The following is a 21,853-nucleotide window of genomic DNA, read 5'->3' on the forward strand; positions in this document are numbered from 1 at the left end:
GAATAAAAGTACTTGAGTGATTAACAGTTGGTTTTAGTGTCCTCGAGCGTTGTCAAATGCAAACACAACAGTGCATTATAAATAATCCTGTGTGGGTGAAATTATGAGTGTAAGCTTATGTGTGTAACAGTTTCATAACAGTAAATTTCCAAATAACCACCAAAGCCCAGGTTGATGTTTATCTACACATGGTCATTATTTACTGTACTTTCACAATAGTACACAGGTCTTTGACAGTGACAGTGTAATCATTTCTAACGGTGTGTGAATTGCATAGTGAGCCTGTTTTAGTGACTACTTGTAGGACTCTCTCTACAGAGCTATAGGATATAAATACAGCTGGACTCACTGCAGAGGCTCTGTGAACATGTGGCGGTGCCAGCCTACATCATGGTACTGTACGCTTGTGTGGGTTCCAAAATGCTCCAATTCAGATGCAAATGCATTTAAATTCCAGGGGTTTCCTAGTGAGTGTGCCCCCTATTAAACTATCAATATTAAATATCACAAATCCAATCAATATTTGATGAGGCCTATTTTCTAACAATGCAGCTTTCAGAACTCAGAATCAATATTTTAGAAAAGTAAATTTTTTATAACTTTATCTTTGAAAGCCCGAGTGCATTATTAATATCAGTTACAACAGCAGTGTGAAAAGTGACAGGTTCCATATGCATTTTCTAAACATGGTGGAGGTGAAAACTACAATATATGCTGTGCACTGATTGCACCACAATTCTTCACTATGCTGTCAGCCTCTTGGATTTTTCCTAGCAGGGGGCAAAAACAAGAAGATTTCTGTCAGAGGCGGTGTATTTTGGCGCCCCTGCTGTGTTTAAAATCCATAACTGTCGAGAGAGTTCTTCTCTTTCGAACTTTTCTTTTATTGCAGTCTAGAAATCCCATCTCTGCTGTTCTTTTCCTTTGTCCTCGTTTTGTTTATGAGTCTCATTGAGAGTGGCCTCTGCAGTTTCGCCTCCATCCGTTGCTTTTGTTTCTCCTCCCTCGCTCTCCTTCTCCTTCTCCTTCTCCCTCTCATGGATGATCTCCACCAGCCGCTGAAATTTCTGGTTTAACTCCTCTATCCCTCCCACCACTCTCTCGTCATCCTTCTCTCCGTCACTCTCCAGTGAACTCAGCGACTCGGCCCTAGAGTCGCGGCCCTCAAACTCATAAGTCTGCAGTGAGTCATAGGGCGGCTGCGAAAGGTCAAAGGTGACCTGATCCAGACGGATGTTCAAGAGCTCCTCCATCCGGAGAGGCTGCGGGTTGGCGGCTTCAGTTTCTGCAGGCTCCGCCCCACACGCCCGGCCTATGCTGTTGCCAAACATGCCCCTAGGTAAGGTCAAAGACTGTGGGGTCAATCCTTTTCTCTGGAGTCTGCACATGTTCAGTAGCTGAACTCCTGCTGGGTATAACCCGCTACTGTTAGTCCCATTCATACACATCCCTCTGCTGTTTGGATTCAGCGAGCCCACAATGCTGTATGTGTCTCCTTTCAGGTAGACAGGAGGGTTCATACAGCTGATTTGACTACCATTTGAATAATTTCTCTCTGAGATGGAGGGGATGGATGAATCGGTGTCAGTGTCATCTACTGTGCAGCTGTTCGCCCCGGTGCTGATCTGAGTCTGGGACGAGCCTGGTCGGCCCTCTAGCTGGTTTGATGAGAAGCTGGTGCGACTTTGGCATGACGACTCATTTGTGTCGCAGTAGGTCAGATCTACAGATGTGCTGGCTGGTGTCGACTCTGTTTCTGCTGAGTTTATCTGAAAAAGGAAAGAATGACAAAAATAAGACATTTAAATAAACAGAGACTTAAAAACATTGTATGGAAGCAAAAAAGAACGAGTGTGAATAATTCTAGTTCCAGAGTATTTAATAAAAGGTAGGGGTTAATTAAGAATAATGTGTTTCAGTAAAAGTTACAATATATATGTGTGTCTATCCCATCTCCTCCTGTTTAATTCATATTGCTCACTATATAATTCATAATTAAAGTTTAACTGATCCATCATCTACCTGAATACTTGATGATTTGAAGGTGGTGTGATTCTGATACACCCCATTTAGAACAATATTTAAATATTTAAACCAGCAAATAAAACATGAAGCTCATTAAGTTAAAACCTGCCTTTATTTGCTTCCACATAATTGCCACATATTTTCATTTGTTTTTGTGCCGCACTGTTGTCTGACCTTGGCCTCGTCCTGACTCTCTTTGTTGCCAGCAGTGTTTGCTTCACTGCCTTCGTTTCTGTGTGTGATTTTGCTCTTTGCCAGCACGTGGTCTGCTTCGAAACTACCAGGACTCATCTCAGGAGAGCACAGCAGAGGCTCAAAGGTGCTCTGGTTCTGGATGACGAGGGAGTTGTTGAAATGACCTCCGGTGAGCCCGTGGCTCAGCTGAGTTAGCTGCAGACCTGCCTCCAGAGGCCCGGCTGGATAATCTCTGAGAACAGGCAGCGTGTGGATGCCATAGCAGAGGCGTCCGTAAAGCGGAGCGGAACCAGGGCGCTGCTGAGGGTCTAGGCCGGGGCGCGGGAGACGACTCCAGCTGTAAGTCCTGGCCCTGGGCGGATTCTGCTGGGTATACCATCTGTGCCAAGAGATAAATGTCAGAGACACACAAACGCACACACACTTCTACAAACCGCCATGGCAAGGATAACCCTTTTTTTTTCAATTTTTGGAACAGCTCACATGTTTCTGTTGTTGTGCATGTGCTGTATTCTGTGCATGCTCTGCAGCGCTGTAATGTCAAAGGCTGCGGTGTCTGCTTCCCCTCCCCCCTCGTCATCATAGGATATGATGTTCTCCCTGACATCGTCCTCCTCGAAGGGTGAGTGGGAGTCTCGTTTCTGATGGCGCAATGACAGGGAGAGTGCACACACCACTAAGGGGCAAAAAAAAAGAGAGACACATGACCACATACTTCAGATGTTACAGAAACAACCTGACACAACTGCTCAGCATCTTTCAAAAAGGCACAAATCACAGATTAATAGTAGTTAAAATACTTGAAGTAACCAGACTTACCCAGCAGAGTGGTGACACAAGCTAGCATTGCCAGTAAGGTGACCAAGCTGAATATGAGGGATGGAGATGCAGAAGGAACAGGGAGACAAACCATGTGTCTCTCCCATCTCCTGTCCCTCTGTCTGCCCCTGTCCTCTGTCTGCATCCCCCCTCGCAGACAGGGACAAATGGTCACAGTGACTGTGCCAGTGTTTGTCAGACCCGAGGCCCCGTCGCGCAGCACAACTGGCACGTAGAGGGTGAGCAAAGATGAGGAAAAGCCAGGGAGGGGCTCCAAGGCTGACTGGAGCACCAGGCTGGCTGTCACACCTGATAATGTGGTAAAACACACATACACACATCAAGCACGGCCACTGCACATCAAGCATGCATCTGTTTTGACTTGTCTCCATTTTCTGTTTTTTTTTTTTTTTTGCATAATATGGAAAAAACAAAGCCAAGCGATGCCACCTCCAGTCTCCCTGATGGTGAGGTTGAGGGCTGAACTGGACTCTGGAGGGATGCTGAAGTGGATTGGGGTCTCCTGTTCACTTAGGTCCCTGTCGATAGCTCTCAGAACCTGAACCACCTGTAGAACACAGTGCCACTATTTTAATCATAACCTGGAGGTAAAACTTCACCAAGGTTTCACAGAATAAATCTTATGATGATTCATGAGATGATAAAAAGGTGAGTCTTCTTCAAGCATCTAAAATAATTCAATTGCAACTATCCATTAAATAAAAATCACGGACTGTTTTACGCTGTTTATTGTTGTCACTTTAGCAGAAAAAGCTGTTTAATTAATTTACATTTTGCAATTACCGCTCTTTATGGTAGCTGCTTATTAGTTGCGGGGTATGCCACAAGGGATTTACAGGAAACAATGAAGCAGTGATCCAGCGTTACTGTTTTTAATTTCTGTATCAGAGCAGATTTAAGTCACTGCTAATGCCAGCAGTGGCTGCTGCCTCATGATAAAATGCCTGTATTACTTTGAATTCTCTGATTTTATTTGCCCCATTAAAATGTGCTTTATCCATGGAAAGCACTTTATAACTTTGGTGTTATTATTTTCATAATTATTATCATCAACTGACAAAACACGAGAGGCATTAGTTATGAAGCAGAAAACACAGACTGACTGCTCATTTATTATTTTTCTGACAGCAGATCTGTTTTTAAAAATGTGCAGCATGAAATTAAATCAGGGCTGCAGTTATTACTGATCACTTCTCATTGTTTATTGAAACTTATTAACAAATCTCACGCTTGGAGTTTTCCTATTCAAACAGATGTAAGTCTCATATAGAATAGTATGGTATGATGCTGAAAACTGAAGAGGAAATATAAACCTGATTAGCTCGAGATGCTGTGATTCCCCTCTAGAAATAATTGACCATTCACCTCAGCTTGACACAGAATGGACAAAAACAAGAACACATCTAAAGTTAAATGTAATATCAGCCAAAAACACAATGCATACTGACCTGACCGGGGACACTGGAGTCACACACTGAGGTTGTGTACTGCCTGTCCAACTCTGGCGCATTGTCATTCTGGTCTAGTGTCTCTATAGCAACCACAACCCTTGACACAAGATTTGGGTTGTCTGAAAGAAAATGAAACCAACACTAATGTTGAAATTATCAGAGAATTTCATTTTCACTTTGTGTTCCCATCTCCAGGCAGGGGCTTCAGTAAAATATGACTTTGCTAAGCTCTGGTGCTCATGGCGCCCGAGGGCAGAGGGTCTGACATACCCCTCTGTGTGGCGATGACAGTGATATTATGCCACTGCTCCTGCTCACGGTCAAGCTCCATCACTGTGCTGATAAAGCCTGTGTCAGAGGCGATGCGGAACAGAGCCTCAGGGTCTGACTGGGGATCGATGGAGTACCTGAGATACAGAAATAGGCACTATCAAGAACAGGAAGGAGAAAGATAGTGAAACAAGCCCTGAGTGAGTGACTAAATGAGTAAGTGATGGAGTAATGACCACCTGATGTTGGTGCTCTGTCCGGTGTCTGGGTCCACAGCATAGACCTGACCAACGGAGCAGACAGGGGGGCAGTTCTCAGACACGTCCAGATGGTACAGGGACTGGGAGAATCGTGGCGGCTCATCAGCATTAAGGACCATGACCCGTACTGTTGCCTGGTCCTTAAAGGGGCCTTTTCTTAGGTATCGGGCATCCACTATTGGGTTTGCAACTTCCACAGAGAAAGTGTAAGAATTACGGGTTTCATAATCCAGGATCTGTTGGATAAAGCATAAAATGTTCATAATGTGCAGGCTACAGTTTATGGAAAGCCATTCACATTTGATGAATATGTACATGTGATCCTTTTCTACCCATATACAGTACTTCATTATTCACTTGAGGCACCTTTTTACACTTTTCTTTATCTCTTCTATTTCGGACTGTCTTTTGCATCTGGCTGTAATACATTTTGTGGTAATTATTCATCAGCTCCTCTTCATTCTGCAACCACTTGCTTTATGATTCAACTGTACAATAATTATTTTTACGGCCCAATGCTTGCCTGTAAAAGTAAAAATCCATTCAAAGTAGCTGCTTTTAATATGACCTACTCACTTTAAATGAGTTACAGTGTGTCACCAGCTGATTATTAGTTCATTGTTACTCATTAATTGGCCACTGTGAAGCTTGAGTCTGAGTCTAGCAGCAACACAGAGTATTTTAGTGTCTGAAACATACAAATTTGTACCAAATATCCTTAATATTTAAGCATAAACTCCTACATATAGCTTCAGATCCTCTGTTAACTTTTTGCTTTATCTCAACATTCACTCTGCATGTAGTCACTCACCTTGTTCAGTACAATGACAGCCTCTTTGTCTCTCCTGCTTATATTGAATATTTCAGCCTCCTCATTGTCCAGGATGGTAAACTCCAGCTGTGCATTTTCTCCCAGATCAGGATCGGTGGCAGTGAGACGGCCCACCTCCACACCTGGCGCTGCGAGCTCCGATACAGAAAACGACCACGCACCTGCAGGGATTCAGACAATGAATATAACAGTCTGAGAACTGGCACTGAATGCTGATGAGGACATGTTTGGCTCAGTTTTATGTCAAAACACACTTGCTATTAACATAATGCATGCGCCTGCTCTCCTATAAATATTTCATTGTAGTTTAGGAGTGTTCATGTTTTTCTCTGATCTGTGGTGTAATACATTACCTACAGACTCTTACCAGTGGAGGAGGTGCTGCTTCCTGCTGCAGCTATAAAAAGATCTCTTTCTAATGCAATTCTATAGTAAGAAAAGGGGCACGACTTCTATAGTTCTCAGTGGACAAATGCATGCAGAACTAAGAGTGAGCAATTTTGGCAAGAATTCCCTCTTTGTGCATTGTTTGCTCAACAATGACCTTTGCACTAAAATACCTTACTGTTAAAATTACAAGCTACTAATCATTTTCACCAAGGTACAAAGCTGTAGATAAGGTATATTTTACTTGACATACAGCTGCAATGTATAACATGTAATTCATATTGCAAGGATGCAATTCATAAATAAAGGACCAGAAGTGGTGGGACTTAGATTGTTAAACTATCATTACAAAAACATAATAAAAATGAAGCTTTAAATGACCCGCCCCATTCCAAAGTGGCTAATCTATTCTTTTGTTATTGTTTAGTTCAGATTATAGGGTGTCCTGTTAGCAGGCATGACAAAGCAGCCAGTGATCTGTGGCAGGTCACAATGACTTCTGCATCACTTGTAATGTTGCACGGTGACAAGCTGCAAATTCAAAGAAACGCCTTCATTTTAATCTCGGCAGCTCTACCTTGCTGATTGTTAATCATTCAAATGCTCCACATAATGAAGAACATTTAAAAATCACGCCCCTCGCATTCAAAGAGCATACTAAATGAGGCGTTTGCTTAAACTGTGACATTATTGTCAAACTGAAAATAATGACCTCCACTAAGACGGGGAGGGAGGGAAGATATAGTCAGATATCAGTAAATAAATAACACACCCCAGCTGGCATTTGGAAATATTAAAATGCTTCTATAAAACATTGTATCGCAGCACAATAGATCAACATGAGGGAAGGAGGTCTTAAACATTAAGATGAATGGCAGCAAGCAGAGGCTGTCAGGAAGAAGAAGAAGTAGGGAAGAGGGGAAAAGGCAGAGGGGTAGTATATAGAGAAATGCAGTGTATGTCTCAAAGTGTTAGACACATTCTGCAGTGATTTTACCGTCTATTGAAGCAGAAAGCACTGAACTTTAGCATGAAATATTAATAACATGAAACGGGAAAAAGCTTGGATAAGAAAAGCGGACATGATCTTTCACTCTCCGACGTCAAGGCACAGTCCATTTGAACCAAAGAGACCAAATGGGGAGTGTTTGTATAAATGTTAATGCCAGTCATCTTGGCAAAGGTTATGCTATTTCAACTGATGTTAAATACAATAATTAGGAGGAGTGCATAAAATAAGAGGAAGACAAGACCGATGGGTTGTTTAGCTACTTTAGAGCTTATGTCTTATCTTGAACCTGTCAAAGCGAGTACGGCCCAAAGCAGGCAAGAAATATCAGACTTCTGTCACAAATGTCGTTACAAGATGTTTCATCATGTTAATCTTCACTCACACTTACACACACACATTCCACAGCTACGGAGATTGAAAGCAGCCAACAGTTAAGTGGAGATCTGATAGCGGCTGTGCTTACTCCGTCTGAAGTGAGGGGGGTTGTCGTTGACATCACTCAGCTTCACAGTGACGGTTGTAGTTCCCGATAATCCGCCCAGATGCCCCCCCATGTCTTTGGCCTGCAGGACGACCAGATACTCATCCTGAGTCTCTCTGTCCATGTCAGGTATGGCTGTCCGCAGGATGCCTGGTGGAGAGGAGAGCGGGACATGGAGGAAAAATCACGACAGCCACAGATTTTACAGTGACACAATGTCTCTCGCCGTTACCATCAAAGCCAGTCAGTGCACACTCTTCAGAATTAGGACGTTGCAACACTACCACTCCAGGCTACTTCTGTTTCTGAACAGATCATATAAAGACACTGCAAATGTTCGTATCCACACTGGACATATGGTAGCGGAGGATGCAGCATATGATAACTGAGAGCACCACTGGGATTAACCATGTAAAGTGTAATCATCAGCTGTGAAGGCACTTCATGGTAAACAGCTTAAAAGGGGAAGTGTGGTGTGAGTACATGGACCGACCTGTCTGAGGGTCCACTGAAAAGATGTCCTGGCCCTGAGTGATGGCGTACACCAGACGGGCGCTGTTTCCATATGTTGGATCGTCTGCATCTCTGGCCGTGACTTGGATTATGGACGTGCCTGTAAAAAAAGAGAGGGCATGACGCAGGTGATGGGTCAAAGAACCCTTTCAAATGAAAGCAGACTATAAAGTAGAGTGGTTCATGAGCCATCAAACAGGGTCTTGTTCCCCCAGATACTTTATCCAGGATCCTGCTCAGTGGCTGTAATATCTGCATATCCCCCCTACAGGGATCTATGATAAATTATCCTGAATCTATCCTTTGAATATCAGATACTTAAATCTGCAGGATTAAAAGGATAATCCAGTTCTTTGCCATCCATCCATGTATCCATCCATCCTTCGTATGATGTTCCAAAAGACATGTACTTTAAATAACTGTGGCTAAACACCCAGTTACAGCTTTAAACAATTACCTTCTTTGAAGTTTTGCAGTGTGTTTGGCCACATTCTGGAACAATCTTCCACTTCAATTCTGATGAAACTATCTCAACAACTGTCCAAAAGTTTAAATCAAGGCAACTGGATTAAGGAATTTTTTTCTAAAGACATTTCGCTTCCTCAGTTCTGATGGGGGGGAGTGGCAAAATATCTTCAAAACAAATCCATGAGTCCAGTCGCCTTGATTTAAACTCTTGGACATACATGACCTGGATGAATGAGAGCTTGCACTGACATATCTCAACACCTATTGGATTGGTTTTCTCTAAATCTGGGGAAAGATAAATCCTAATGACTATTTAATCTTTGGTTTAGGATCTCCAAAGCAAATAACATTCCTATCAGCCTAACCCCAACTGTCACTCCTGAGTCTGTTAAAAACTAGCACGGTGATACTGTCACTGTGGAAGTGTTATTGATCCAATCCCATTTATGATTGACGTTCATGCACCACCTGAATGGAGACCGATGGAATTTGTGGCTGGAAGGCCAAACTGTCACAGATGGAGGTGAAAATGAGCCTGTTCCCGGGTATGAGGTTTACATCACTGCCAATCAGAGCTGGAGCCAATAAACACCTGCGACACAACCGCAGAGTCATTTGATCCATGAGTGAATGTCGATCGTCCCCACAACAAAGAGGTCAGTGCATCGTTTGTCTGTTGTCAAGTATGAACTGCATAAAATTCCATCAATACTCTCACCATAACACTAACAAACCTACACTGTTGGATATTGTAATGCAAAACTTTCTTTTCTGGAGCTCTACACCCGTGACTGATGCCAGAGAGGCAGAAGTCTGAGATCTTAATTTACAGCTCCCTACAGGGAGGGAACTCTTGGGTGTTTGCTTTATAGTGAGTAGTGAATGAGAAAAATAGAAATTACAGACAGAGCCTCCATGCTGTTTTGCTGGCTGTGAAACTTGCCTCCGCTGGGATCCACTAAAAGTGACATGAATTCAAGCCCAGGAAAGCTGTAGCTCTCCAAGAGGGACAACACTCCTGACGTTTTACAGCCACCTTTCAAGAGACTTGGGGCGAAGTACCACTTGAATGTTGTTTTATCACCTCACCTATGTTGGCCATCTCTGGCACCATGGCAACATAGGGTTCATTGGGGAAAACAGGTGGGTTGTCATTGATGTCCTGCACCCTGATGATGAACTCAGATGAGGGCTCCAGGGCCCGGCCGGTCTCGCGGTCTGTAGCTGTTGCGATGAGACGGTACTGGTCTTTTTCCTCTCGGTCCAGAGACTTGGTGACATGTATGTTGCCTGTGTTGCTGTCAATAACAAACACAGAGCCCACTCCCTCTCCCTCCAACATGTATTTAGTGTGTCCATCTCCCTTGTCCATATCTGTGTGCAGCTGGAAAATAAAAACAAAACAAAAAAAAACACAGAGTAAATCACTTCAACACCTTCAGGCATCATCGCTTTCAGATGCAGAGTGTTGATGCAGGTATCGCTCATTAACACTATTCCATTTGTCTGGCAAGTGCTGCAAACCTGACTATGTGAAATGGGTGATTTACGTTAAGATGGGATGTGCTCAGTGAATCTGAAATGAATGGCACCAGGTGTGGAAGACACATATGGGACCAGGATGAGTACTGATGCGTTCAGCTAATTAAGTCATTGGACCGAACGTGCTATTGGGGGTTTGTAGAGAGGGAAATCCACATTAATGCGGACAGTGGCCCTGCAACTGCCATACGTGTATGCTCACAGATGTATTCTGCTATTACGGGCAGTACCCATCTGTAAATTGTTCTCACTCTTTAATCCATCTGTCCCCTTCTTTCCCTTCTTGTAAATCCATCTGCCTGACTTGCCCGTACCTTTTAAACCACCTCTTCTTCCAGTCTGGCTCTTTTTTCATCAAGTTACCTCGGCTACACAGAATGCCCATCTGCTCACATTTCTCATTCCTCCCTCTCCCGCTCTCTCTCTCTCTCTTTCTTGCTATGTTTTACTCTCTGGTGCAGAATACTGGTTCGGTATTTAATGGCAGAGAGGATATTAGTGTGAGCTAGATAGGTAAAAGGCCAAACACACAGAAATAGAAAGCTAAAGAGATTACTCAGCCTTCATCAGACTGAGCTTTCTGACCAGGAACCTTCACATCTCTCTCTCTCTGTCCTTAAGGCACATCTGCACATGTTCATAATCCACAAGGCTTACTCACAACCTCTGCTGTGGACCTCAGATACTCATGAGAACTAAAGCCTTGTCTTTAAAATTCAGCTGCAAATGCTGTCTGTTTTCAAATGAGACTATTTCAAATTGTTTGTGAGGCATATTCATTTTGTGCCACGTTGAAACAGATTCATTTAGTTGCATAATAATATGCATATGATGTGTGCTTCAGACAGATGCCTCCTTCAGAGCAACTGTATCCTGCAATGCATGTTAACACAAAGCATGTTCACACCACTGCAGCTCACAAGCTGCACAGCATGCATGCAGAAACCAGGAGAAAACATTAGATTAGTGTACATTGTGTGGTGTGTATGTGTTGGTGGATGAAGTTGAGGATTAAAGAAAGTCATGATAGCATGCCCAATAAATTGCTAGATAAGGGACTCAGGGTTTTTCCATTCATCCCCACACCCACACCATTCTGCCTCCTTTCTTCCTTAAAGCGAGCTTTGATTTTGATCCCACACTTCACCACGAGAGAGACATCTCTGTCAGTGTCTGTGCCTACCTCGCTCCCCTGCTCTTTACCCCCTCCCTCTCTCCCGCCTCACTTCCCCCTTCTTCTATCCAGACCTCCTCTCCTCACTGTCTAATTGCTGGCTCAGTCCTGCTGTGCTTCAGTCAGCATGGAAAAACACTCTCACGCTGGGGAAGAAATTTATCCACCCCTCACAAACAAAGCAAGAAAACAAGGAAACTGTCTCTTCCGATCCCTTTGTCACTTTCTCTCCCACTCTGTAATCTCAATTTTACCCCTCCTCTCACTCTTGCACTACATCCACCCTCGGGTTTATATCTGCTTCACACTGCTTTCTTTGGCAGCCAAGTTCTTTTCTTCTTTTGCATGGGTTGAGGCACCTGTGATTTGAACTGTTGATAGCTCACCTCAAACCATGCACTGGCAATGGGTTTGACGTGATTGTCTCTCTATTTTTGGCAAACAAACTGAGCTGCCTGACACAGAAAATGCTGTGCCTTCAACTCCCCTCACAATGCAGGGCTACTATATTACATGAATATCAACATCAACACTCTGCTTGCAGAGGAATGAGCAATCTCGTGTGTCTACTGATTGCTTTAACACCTCTCCCTGACTGTATCAATAACAACCAGAGCAGAAGATTAAACATTTATGAGGTGTATACTGCACTGGTAAGAATCCAATCTAGACTGTCACTATAAACTATACTGCCTGCTACGGAGTAGCTGGCAGCCTTCCCTGTTAGCGTTACAGTTGATATAATCCTACTCTGAGTATACTGTAGCTGCCAGCGGATGCATTAGTGTGGAGCGCCTGACTGTGAAATGCTACAAGTAAACCCATGGGATTGAATGGTTCAGGTGTGCTGTGGATTAAATCATCACAGACACTTTCCGTGTTGCTTGCTGGTGTGGTCGACTGTAAAAACTCAAGTATGTGACACAACAAGTGGGGGTGCTGCCGTACAAGCACTGCAATTATACATGTTCCTCATCACTAAGCGCACGATGGCAGTCTTTTAGCAAGCACATAAATCGTACTTACAAAATAAATCTAATGTATCAATATTTGTGTTGGCCAACATACACACAACATACACCCTTTTCCTCTGGATGACAACTATGCAACTGAACACTGGCTGCTGTTGTTGGAAAAACCCTCAAACACTCCTGAGGTAAAATTTGCATGAACTTTGAATTTGAACACATCATCTTTACAGTGAGCTCTTTTTCATTCAAGCTATAAATTAGTGGCTGCTCTACACCAGTCAGCATCCTGTGAAGAATTACAGGCAGTTATTTGCATGTTTTATACGTGACTGGCACAATCTGTTTGCATGAAGCCTGACCACTTCCTAATAATGTCAGTGTACTGATAATAACTGCAATTTACAAAAAGGGTTTTCTCAATGAACAGGAGTGAATGGAGCTGAGAGGCAAAAGTCATTATTTAAACCGGCTTCTAGGCAAAAAGCTTGAAATTTATTTCCATTTTGTGTATTGATTATACATCAGAACTAAAAGACTTCCCTTTTGACTTTTTTACAGATGATTTCGTCGACAAAATGTTAGCACTCTGATAGTGGATGCTGAAATTACAACTGACTGTGACTGCTGATGATCTCTTTAATCCTTGTCGGGCTGCAGGGACATTTCCATAGGTGCTCTTTGGAGGTGTGAACTCAAACTCTGGCTTGTGATGTGAAAAAAATTGACTACCTTTAAAGGCTCGTAAAAAAAAGAGCTTCATATTTTGAGTTCTGCCATTTATGGACAATGTAGTGAGTGCCCAGTTCAAGGTGGGGCTTTTCTCTATCTAAATTCTGGACAGTGGTCTATGGTGACAACAGCAAGCACCTGATTCCTGAGCCACACAGGGTGGCATTACACCATTTGCTTTACAGGGTAAAAGCACCCAGAGTTGTCATAATACTGTCACACTTGCCCATTTCTCATTTAAGGCTACCATAAATCCTTTTTAACAATGTATATTAAAATGGTAAAAATTGCATATATTACTATTTTTTAAAATGTAAAAAAGTGTTTATTTACATGTATTTTTTACATTATGGATATGGCTATTTACCTATAGATTAATTATCAATATGGCCAACAACATTAGTATACTACCATCACTGAACTAAAACTATTCAAACTGCATGAGTCATTTACCTGGGGCTATGGAGCTGTTTACCATTCCCCCTGTGCTCCTCTATAACCAATAATGCAACTAGCAATCTTGCTGGAGACAAAACAACTGTTTCCAAATTACTTGCTCCAATTTCAAACTTTCATTAGTTGGAACTGTGGCACTCCGGCAAAGAGTGAAGACGTTGAGAGCAAAACAATGTGAGTGTATAAGGGTTCGCAAACACACAGAGCAGGAAACACAGAGTTGTTAATGAGAGAAATGGAGTGAAAAGGTTATCGTCGAGCACTTACGTGGGTAATTTTGTTTGCTCCAATTAAATTATCTCCTGCATGATTCTAATTTATCTACAAAACTGCATGCGCCTACAAAAATGTGTTGTTTTTTTTCCAGGAATGAGTCACAGATATAATTTATGATGTGATAAACATGTGCATGCAGCCTGATTGTGACAACAGCTTACCCGTCCAATGAGCACAGGCTCGGGCCCTCTGTACTCCTCGATCACAAAGAACTGGTTCCAGAGCCAGCTCCTGCGCCGGCGAGAGCGAGACTCCGCTCCCAGCAGGTACGGCTCCGACTGACGGTGCTCAGACTCTGTGACCCATTTAGAGCGGTCCCAAGTCCTCTCATGCTGAACGTCACCGACACCTGTCTCCAAATAGAGCCGAGGCTGGAGAGCCTTCTCCTCCTCTGAACTTGGCACTAGACTGTGATTATTAATTACACCTTCAACCTCTCCATTAGTCAAATTGCTCCTTTCCTTGCGGTTCACAGCTAGTTCAGGGCTATGTTTAGACATTAGGGATTTGGTGGAAGATTCCGGATGTTTAAGTACGTCTGTGTACTTCGCTGCATCAAAATCATTACTTGTTCCATCAGTTGGTTTCGGTAAGGTTCTTATATCCTCCGTTGCAGCCTGAATCTGGCTCTTGACTCCCACAAAAAAGTTGTCCATAGACTCTGAACGAGGTAAAACTTGTTGCTTTTTGCTTGATATTACTTTTGAGTCCCGATGTTCCTCTGAAAGGCCAGCAGACACTGAAATACCATTTCGTTCTCCTTTGAAGAATAGAAGAAAAAGAAGCACAACGTGTGCCGCCATTGCCGATCAGTTTGTCAGAAAGAGACGAATCAGACGCAGGTGTTTATGATGGTGTGTCTGCCTCAGTGTTTCTTTTCCTCTCCGCAGACTGCGTCTTCATCTCACCTTCTTTTCTCACATTTTTCCATGCAGTACACATGCTGCAGTGGATTACCTGAGAGGAGACATAATTGGTGTGATTGTGTTCATTAAAATGGAAAACAAGTGCTTGGAGACACCACAAGTGAGACAACACAAAGAAGCTGACATCTTCCTTATTATCTTGTGAAGAGGAGGATATTTTTGTGACTAATTTCTGGATAAATGTTTCTCTACGCTTTGTTGAACAGCTCCGTTTGCTAATCTGAGCTCTTTTCCAGATGCTGTAAAAATAGCTGCGAGTTTACACGAGAACCATGGACATTTGGGTCTGTGAGTAATCACCTAAAAAGAAGAGTTCACTTTGTACCTGTACATGTGAATCTTCCCATTGATCACACTCGAGGAGAAATAAGTACGGTCTTAAAAAATTTCAATTAATTTACAGCCCGAGGGCCTGGCGATGAGGTGGAGCTCAGGTACTTTACTGCTCCTTGTCACACACAATTGCGTGGACAGCAGGTGATTGATGCCGTCCCTAAAGATTGTGTCCCCATGCCTCAATGCCCAGTAGTGAAAAAAAATCCCTTTTAAGAGATTAATTAGGCTCATAAATAATTTAATCAATGACTTGTCCTCATTCCCCAAAAGTTTAATGATCTGCTTTTCGTCAGTATTTGAGTCAGATCCCGGCCCATTGATCTTTGAGTCTTGATGCGATAAAAAGTGTCAGCAACTTAACAAGACTGAAACCATGTGACAGCAGTTTTTCTTCCCTTCTTGCATCCGTCACTGTGCCTCAGTATTATCTGTAATGAATGTAACAATTCTGACATCTGCTTTCACCTTTATGCACGCATGGGGGCTTGCATTATTTTCCACACAGTGCAACAGCGCATGACTCATAACAACAGGATGTGGGCTTCAAACAGGTTTAAATAAAGTTTTTATGAATGTTTTCCTCCTGAAAACAATACAAGGAATAATTTAGGTTTATTTGCATCATGCCATTGCATGGAAATGCTTACCAACTTGGCTAAAAGGACATATATGATATGGTACATACTGTTAGTCCGCTGGACACATATGGTTTGATGAATTTAGAGGGAAATCAGGAACAGTGTGGGCCTATAGAAATGAAGCAGCCTTTGATGGCTCTGTATAATGTGAACCATAACATTTTCTGATATATTCAAATTGATATGCTAACATATGAAGGGGAGGACACATAAAAGTGAGACCAATGTTCTTTTTACTGCTCTACTTTTAAAAAAAGAAGCAGGCTTGAGACAATCTGAGCGTCTCACAGAAAAAAAAATCGTCATTTTTCTCCCATCATTTCATAAAATGGAAATTCAGCTTTGAATTTTTGTTTGTTTCATTTTGCTCACCAATTAAAACAAGTCATCCATGTAATGCATCATGTACAGCATCTGCATCTGTTTGCTGGCATCTTTAATCTATGAAAAACAAGAAGTGGCTCTTCCAAAACACTTTTGTCTTCCTCAGCTATTGTGCATTAGCATAGACATAAGCTCAAGGCTTACATTTCTCTCTGCCAGCTTTGCTCCAAAACCCACGTTGCCAGCAGTACATGTCATTCACCGTTGTTTGAAGTCTTTAGAGAGTGTGTATGGGATATGTGTGAAATGTAAGGCAGGGATAGAGGATGAAAGCGTGAGGACGATTTGCTGTTGCCGGCTCAGAATGGAATGATGAGTGGTGACATAGCTCTAAATTGCAAATCGCTGTTTCAGTCTCACTTCACTCTGCATCGAGTCGCTTCACTGCAACAAGGCTATTTCGCTTTTTTATTAAAAATAGCCTGTGCATGTCAGGCCTTTACATAGGGAAAAATAGGAGATGGAGGCAAGGAGGGGGGTTTAGAAGTACACTGGGAGGGAGAGAGGGAGGGAGGGGGGAGGCAGGACGTGGACAGATTCTGCTTCATTTGAACATCTTTGGCTTTCTCTCTCTCTCTCTCTGCCATTCCTCTTAATGCCAACAGACCTCTCATCCATTCTCACTGGCTCTCCACTGCTCCGTGCACACACAGGGAAATCTCTTAAGTCTATCCAAATGAGACTGCTGAAGACAGACCCACTGTACTCAGCACATCACTCACCTCTTTGTCAAGGTTTGACAAGACAGATTAACATTTAAGTGAAACCACAGCTGTGCTAAGCAAGTGTTGAGCCATGTACTTATCTGTCAGATAAAAAAAGCGTGTGTGACACTGACAGAGTGGCTGCAGAGAACTATGTCTGCTCTGACGTTACAATGCAAACACATATGCACGTTTTTATCTCTTTGGTCTGTGTTACACGCACACACACACGCACATGCACACTCACATCTGGAGCGCTTATTAGCCTATCTAGTAGAGAGACACACTAAACAGCCCGGAGCGTGACCTTGTCTCGTTAGAGGAAGCCAGAAAAATGACCTACTTGATGCAAGTTAATGTGATTTACACACTTGGGCTAACTATTATAATGAATGCAGCGTCCCAAAATACTGCTGTCGGCTGCGGAGCCAAGGTCCAGCGACCGCGTCATTTCTTTTTTTTTTTTGGGAAGCGAGCGTCCCCGCGTCAAAGTGCACGCGGCAGGTGAGTACTACAACGCGCACAACCCGCGCGCTCACGCGAACACACACACACACACACACGCGCGCTCAGCGTGCTACCTCGCCAGAAGAAGGGAAGCACGGCATATATCCGTGCCATCTGTCAGAGCCTGGCTCTCAGATCAGTCGCCCAGAATAATGCGGTGTTTCACCAGAGCCTCCGCTCAGCCTGGCTGTGACTTCACCTAAACATGCTTAGTGTCGGTAGATAAAGGCTAAAGGTTTGTTTGTTTGCTGCTAATTTGCGAACAGCTTCAAACTGACAGTGACACAGTTTGAAGCCGCCTCCTCTCCGCGGACAAAAAAATAAAAAAATGAGAAAGTGAAGAAGCCGACGGCTGCAAACTTGGACTGTGTAAACTAGTGAATGGTGAAAGCTTTTAAAAAGTCGTTTATCAGACGGAGAGCGGGGGCTTACCGTGTGTGTTAGCCGCTCTGCTCCGGTGGTCCCCTGGTTTAACGGAGCTGAAATGATCCAACGTGGGAAAGGATGCCGAGGTTCATCTGAGCTCAACGTGAGGTCTGTCCACTTAGCCCAGTCTCTCTCTCTCTCCCTCCGTCTACCCTCCCTCTCTGCACAGTGTGTGTGTGTGTGTGTGTGTGTGTCTCTCTCCTCCATCTCTCCATTACTTTGTAACTATCACAGAAATGCCACTGTCACATTAAAAGCCTGTTTTTTGACACACACCGTGTTACACACAGACACAAACTGGATGGTCTCATTTTGATATTCTTGGACAAAAATCATTGCTCTCTAATTATCACCGTTTGTATCTCAGTGTTCATTAAGCCTCTTCAGTGTTTCCTGCTTAGGCTAAATAGCTTCTTTGAAGCCATGCTGTGTGTTTTTAATCTGCTCAAATGTAGCCAGTCTGCATAATCATCTTCAGTAAGTTTGCATTTTCCCAGTTGTTCCACCCAGAAGCTGTAGCAGAAAATTGCCACTCAAGGATGCATTAAAAGCTGAAATTTCACCAGTAGTGTTCTCTCACTCCCTAAAAACATGTCTCAGATGTATAGCTGTAATCCCCCCCTCCTCCTCCTCCTCCTCTCCTCCCCATCAATGGCACATTTTATTTCTGTGGGCTAAATGGATGATGTGTTTTTTTAATGACAATCCGCTGTACTGAACATTTCGGAAATCCTTTCACCATTAAATCCTGACATTCGGATCTTACCATAGACAGCAGGAGTGTGTAGGACCTTCCATTAGTATAACATGAGATATTTTTACATCATGAAATGTCATGATGTAAGAAACACTCCTGACCTATGAAATGTTTTCTTTCCATATTTCATCATCATTCTTGTGTTCTGTCTTATGACTAAGAAACAAGAGAGCCCTTAAACTAGAGGCGATGTGACAAGTGTTCAGTGATGACTGGAAAGAAAACTTGCAAGCCTAAGGTCACTCCTCACATCCCATATAAACCCAGCTGTGTATGGAGGTCTATTAATGCCAAAACTACTAAGCAAGCACAAAACAAAGCGGAGCAGTAATCATTCTGCCAGTGAGGATTTAAGAGCGGATTTCTAAGCACAAAACATGCTCTGAGCTCGTACTCTGAGGGAGCTGTCAAAGAATATTCTTAAGGGTCATATGTTTTCAGATAATAATAAAAAAACACAGTACTGATGTAAGTTGGAAGGCTGAATCTGTGACATTTCACTTCTTGGTCAAACCCTGTGGAGTCTGTTCTGCTCTCGGCTGGAGTTTGCATGCGAGGAGTATAGCTGAACAAAAATCTTTGAAGAAACCAAGCAAAGGAAGAACCACTGCTCGCTTAAACCTAGACACACAGTTCTCCTACAAGCTCAGGACTTTGATTTACAATTCCATCCTCTATACTGTCTGTGCTTACGGTACTGTGCCTGCTTTCAAAGCAGGACCACCAAATTGGTTTCCATTCTTTTCTTTTTTTTTGTTTTAAGGTTCATTCGCTTAATAATTCTGCCATTAATGAACCTCCAAAGATGGGAATTATGAATGAGGCTGGGGAAGATGGGAGGCTTTCCCCTCTTACTCTCACAGCTACAGTCAATCATCATACAGTAGTACTATATGTAGTGCACATCTCTGCTCATTTTACAGTCACGCATCCCTGTCTGTAATTTATTTTATACTGCTAATAACATATGGACATGCTTGCTGCACACATATGCGTATGTATGTGCCATTAAAATCTTGTGCACAATATTTTACAATATGTTAAAAAATTAGCTCATCATGTCTGCACACACATACACTACATGCATAAGTCTATGGCAATTTATATGCTGCATCCATATGTTCCATATGTTGGATCGTGTTGCCCTTCAGCTATCTTCTCTGAAGTTGGAGAAGTCATGGCTAAACATTGAGGATGAGGATGTACAGCTCCATACCTTGATATCCTTTGCAGAGTGGTAGTCACTTGAATAATTACTCAATGCTTAATTTATGACCAAATGGCTCAAACAAAATGAACAGGCAAGTTCAGCAAACTCTCATTCATTTATTAATTTATTGACACATCAAAGAAACTTCAGAAGTCTTTTGACAGCGGACACAAATCAGTTTTCCGGCCCCTGTAGTGTCCTCGCATATACACAGATCTACATTATGACATTCAGCCTTTAGACATTTTTTTTAAATCATTCATTCTCTGCCTTTCACTGTTTATGTGATTAAACCACACGCAGGAGAAAGTAGTAATTATCTCATATTCCTATAATGATTTATAAAGTTTTGAAGTCTAATTTGAAAATGCCAGCCAGCAGTGAGCTGTTATACATTTTATCATCAGCACAAACAAAACATCAGCTGTTTATTAGAGGGAACGATACGCATGCCCAAATCATTTGAGAAATAGCCTGGAGGATGCAACTGTCTGTCCTGTTCATTAATTTAGTATCTGCTCCAAAATACTCTCCGATGTTTGCCTTTCTTTCCTCATGCCATTTCTGTTTGTTTCATGTCTTCATGCAGACAAAGTCACGTCCTGTCTCCCTCTTCCCTCATGTCTTTGCCTCTCTTTTTCTCTGTAATATTCCTCTTTCAAATCCTCTCTGGTCCTGCGAGTCCATCCTTTTGAGGTGATGTGATAGATGTCTACACAGTTTCCTGAGTATGCGTCCCTGTGTGTGGCTCTGTACACAGCCTCTCTAGCTATTGATGTGGCCTCCTCTACTGTCAGTCCCCACTGAACCCCTTGGTCCAAAATTGAGTAGGCGTAGGGGGATCCTGAGCCAACAGAGAAGAGCGTTCCCTGCAGGCGGGTACCATCACTGCATACATAAAACAGACTGGGTCCAGAGAAACTTAGATTTTTTTTGGCAAAGCACTGCTGAGATAAAGAAGAGCTCTGAGCCTCTGTATGTACCAGAGGGATATTTTCATTGCAGGTGTCTACAAACTTTTCCTGCTCTGCCTTCTTATGTTTTGTTGTTTCTCTACGACCGCTGAGCTCCATCATTGCACCTCCAAGACATTCATCATCCACCTCTCCTCCATCCCACCCACACAGCGTGGCAGCCACACATAGCTCAGTGCCCTTAAAAGGGTGAAGCATGTGTGACAGCAATTTGGCAGCTCCGCTTGTAGACAACCGTCGACCATGCCGGAGTTGGTAAAGCCGCAACTCCCGAGACAGTATCCGTTTCCAAAGTGCACAGTCGGCTGAAGTTCCTGATGTAGTGCCCACCAGGTGACTGTGAATGGGCAGGATCTTCTGGGCGGCCGGGCACGCCACGAGGCCAGAGCAGCTGGAACGAGTGTCTGCTGCAGCCAGCACGCCGCCTTGAAACATGAAAGCCAAGGTGGTGGTGCCATGAGCCATGGGAAAGGGAAGAGGCACAGGCTGAGAGGAGGCAAAGGGAAGGTTTTGGGGCATGGAGGAGAATGTGAAGAAGGAGTCTTGAGATGAGGTGGCACTGGAGCTCTGAACAGTGCTTATTTGCCCAAACTGTATTGGACTTTCTTCGAGGTACTCTGCTACTGGTATATAAAAATTAAACAGACCTGTGCTGTTGCTGAAGGGTGAATCACTCACATAGCACCTGTTTGTGTTCTTCCCAAATAGCACAGAAGAATATTTTGTGTCCTGGAATCTGCATAGGTCCTGTAAAGCCATCAAATCCACTCACTCAAATCAAATGAAAAACAAATTAAATGTCTGGCAAAGTTCTGTACACCGTTTAGTTACTAACGTCTGTTTCAGCAGCAGTCGCCTTTTATGTAGACAACAATACCATGTTCAGCAACATGTGGTCAGCTGAAACTACCCATCAGTAGCATTACTAATGCTCCATTCCTTTGACTTGGAAGCATAAACAGTCAGTAACCCATGGGTAATTAATTTTGGCTGCGATATCAGGTTGTTTTTCAGATCAAATCTCTTCAAAGTTTTGTGTGGGCGTAGGCCAAAGAGGACGTGGGGTGATGGCAAAGCCTTGGCTCCAGCACATCAAATTAAGTTAGACT

General features: G+C 43.1%; 2 protein-coding genes across 2 annotated transcripts; both read right to left on the reverse strand.

Annotated features, from left to right (window-relative positions):
* Positions 1-893: 893 nt before the first annotated feature.
* Positions 894-17,922, reverse strand: cdh24a (cadherin 24, type 2a). The gene is made up of 14 exons (XM_028403889.1): positions 17,810-17,922; positions 14,044-14,839; positions 9,824-10,118; positions 8,247-8,366; positions 7,736-7,903; positions 5,853-6,034; positions 5,021-5,277; positions 4,782-4,918; positions 4,509-4,630; positions 3,490-3,607; positions 3,040-3,348; positions 2,704-2,896; positions 2,200-2,599; positions 894-1,769 (listed from the first exon to the last, which is right to left on the reverse strand). The coding sequence occupies exons 2-14, from the start codon at positions 14,683-14,685 to the stop codon at positions 894-896; spliced, it is 3,819 nt and encodes a 1,272-aa protein (XP_028259690.1). The 5' UTR covers positions 14,686-14,839; positions 17,810-17,922.
* Positions 17,923-20,351: 2,429 nt separating this feature from the next.
* Positions 20,352-21,209, reverse strand: psmb11b (proteasome 20S subunit beta 11b). Its single transcript, XM_028403890.1, has 2 exons — positions 20,881-21,209; positions 20,352-20,688 (listed from the first exon to the last, which is right to left on the reverse strand). Exons 1-2 carry the CDS (start codon positions 21,207-21,209, stop codon positions 20,352-20,354), a joined length of 666 nt encoding a protein of 221 aa, XP_028259691.1.
* Between the last annotated feature and the right edge of the window lie 644 nt (positions 21,210-21,853).

This window comes from Parambassis ranga, chromosome 4 (assembly GCF_900634625.1).
Source record: "Parambassis ranga chromosome 4, fParRan2.1, whole genome shotgun sequence".
In the NCBI taxonomy this organism is placed as follows: domain Eukaryota; kingdom Metazoa; phylum Chordata; class Actinopteri; family Ambassidae; genus Parambassis; species Parambassis ranga.

Coding starts and splice junctions, on each gene's coding strand:
- cdh24a (XM_028403889.1), bottom strand. CDS start 14,685: ATGGCGGCACACGTTGTGCTTCTTTTTCTTCTATTCTTCAAAGGAGAA. Junction 10,119..14,043: donor AGCCTGTGCTCATTGGACGG/GTAAGCTGTTGT, acceptor TTTATTTTCCAG/CTGCACACAGATATGGACAA. Junction 3,349..3,489: donor CACCATCAGGGAGACTGGAG/GTGGCATCGCTT, acceptor CCACATTATCAG/GTGTGACAGCCAGCCTGGTG.
- psmb11b (XM_028403890.1), bottom strand. CDS start 21,209: ATGGCTCATGGCACCACCACCTTGGCTTTCATGTTTCAAGGCGGCGTG. Junction 20,689..20,880: donor ACGCTGTGTGGGTGGGATGG/AGGAGAGGTGGA, acceptor AAATCTAAGTTT/CTCTGGACCCAGTCTGTTTT.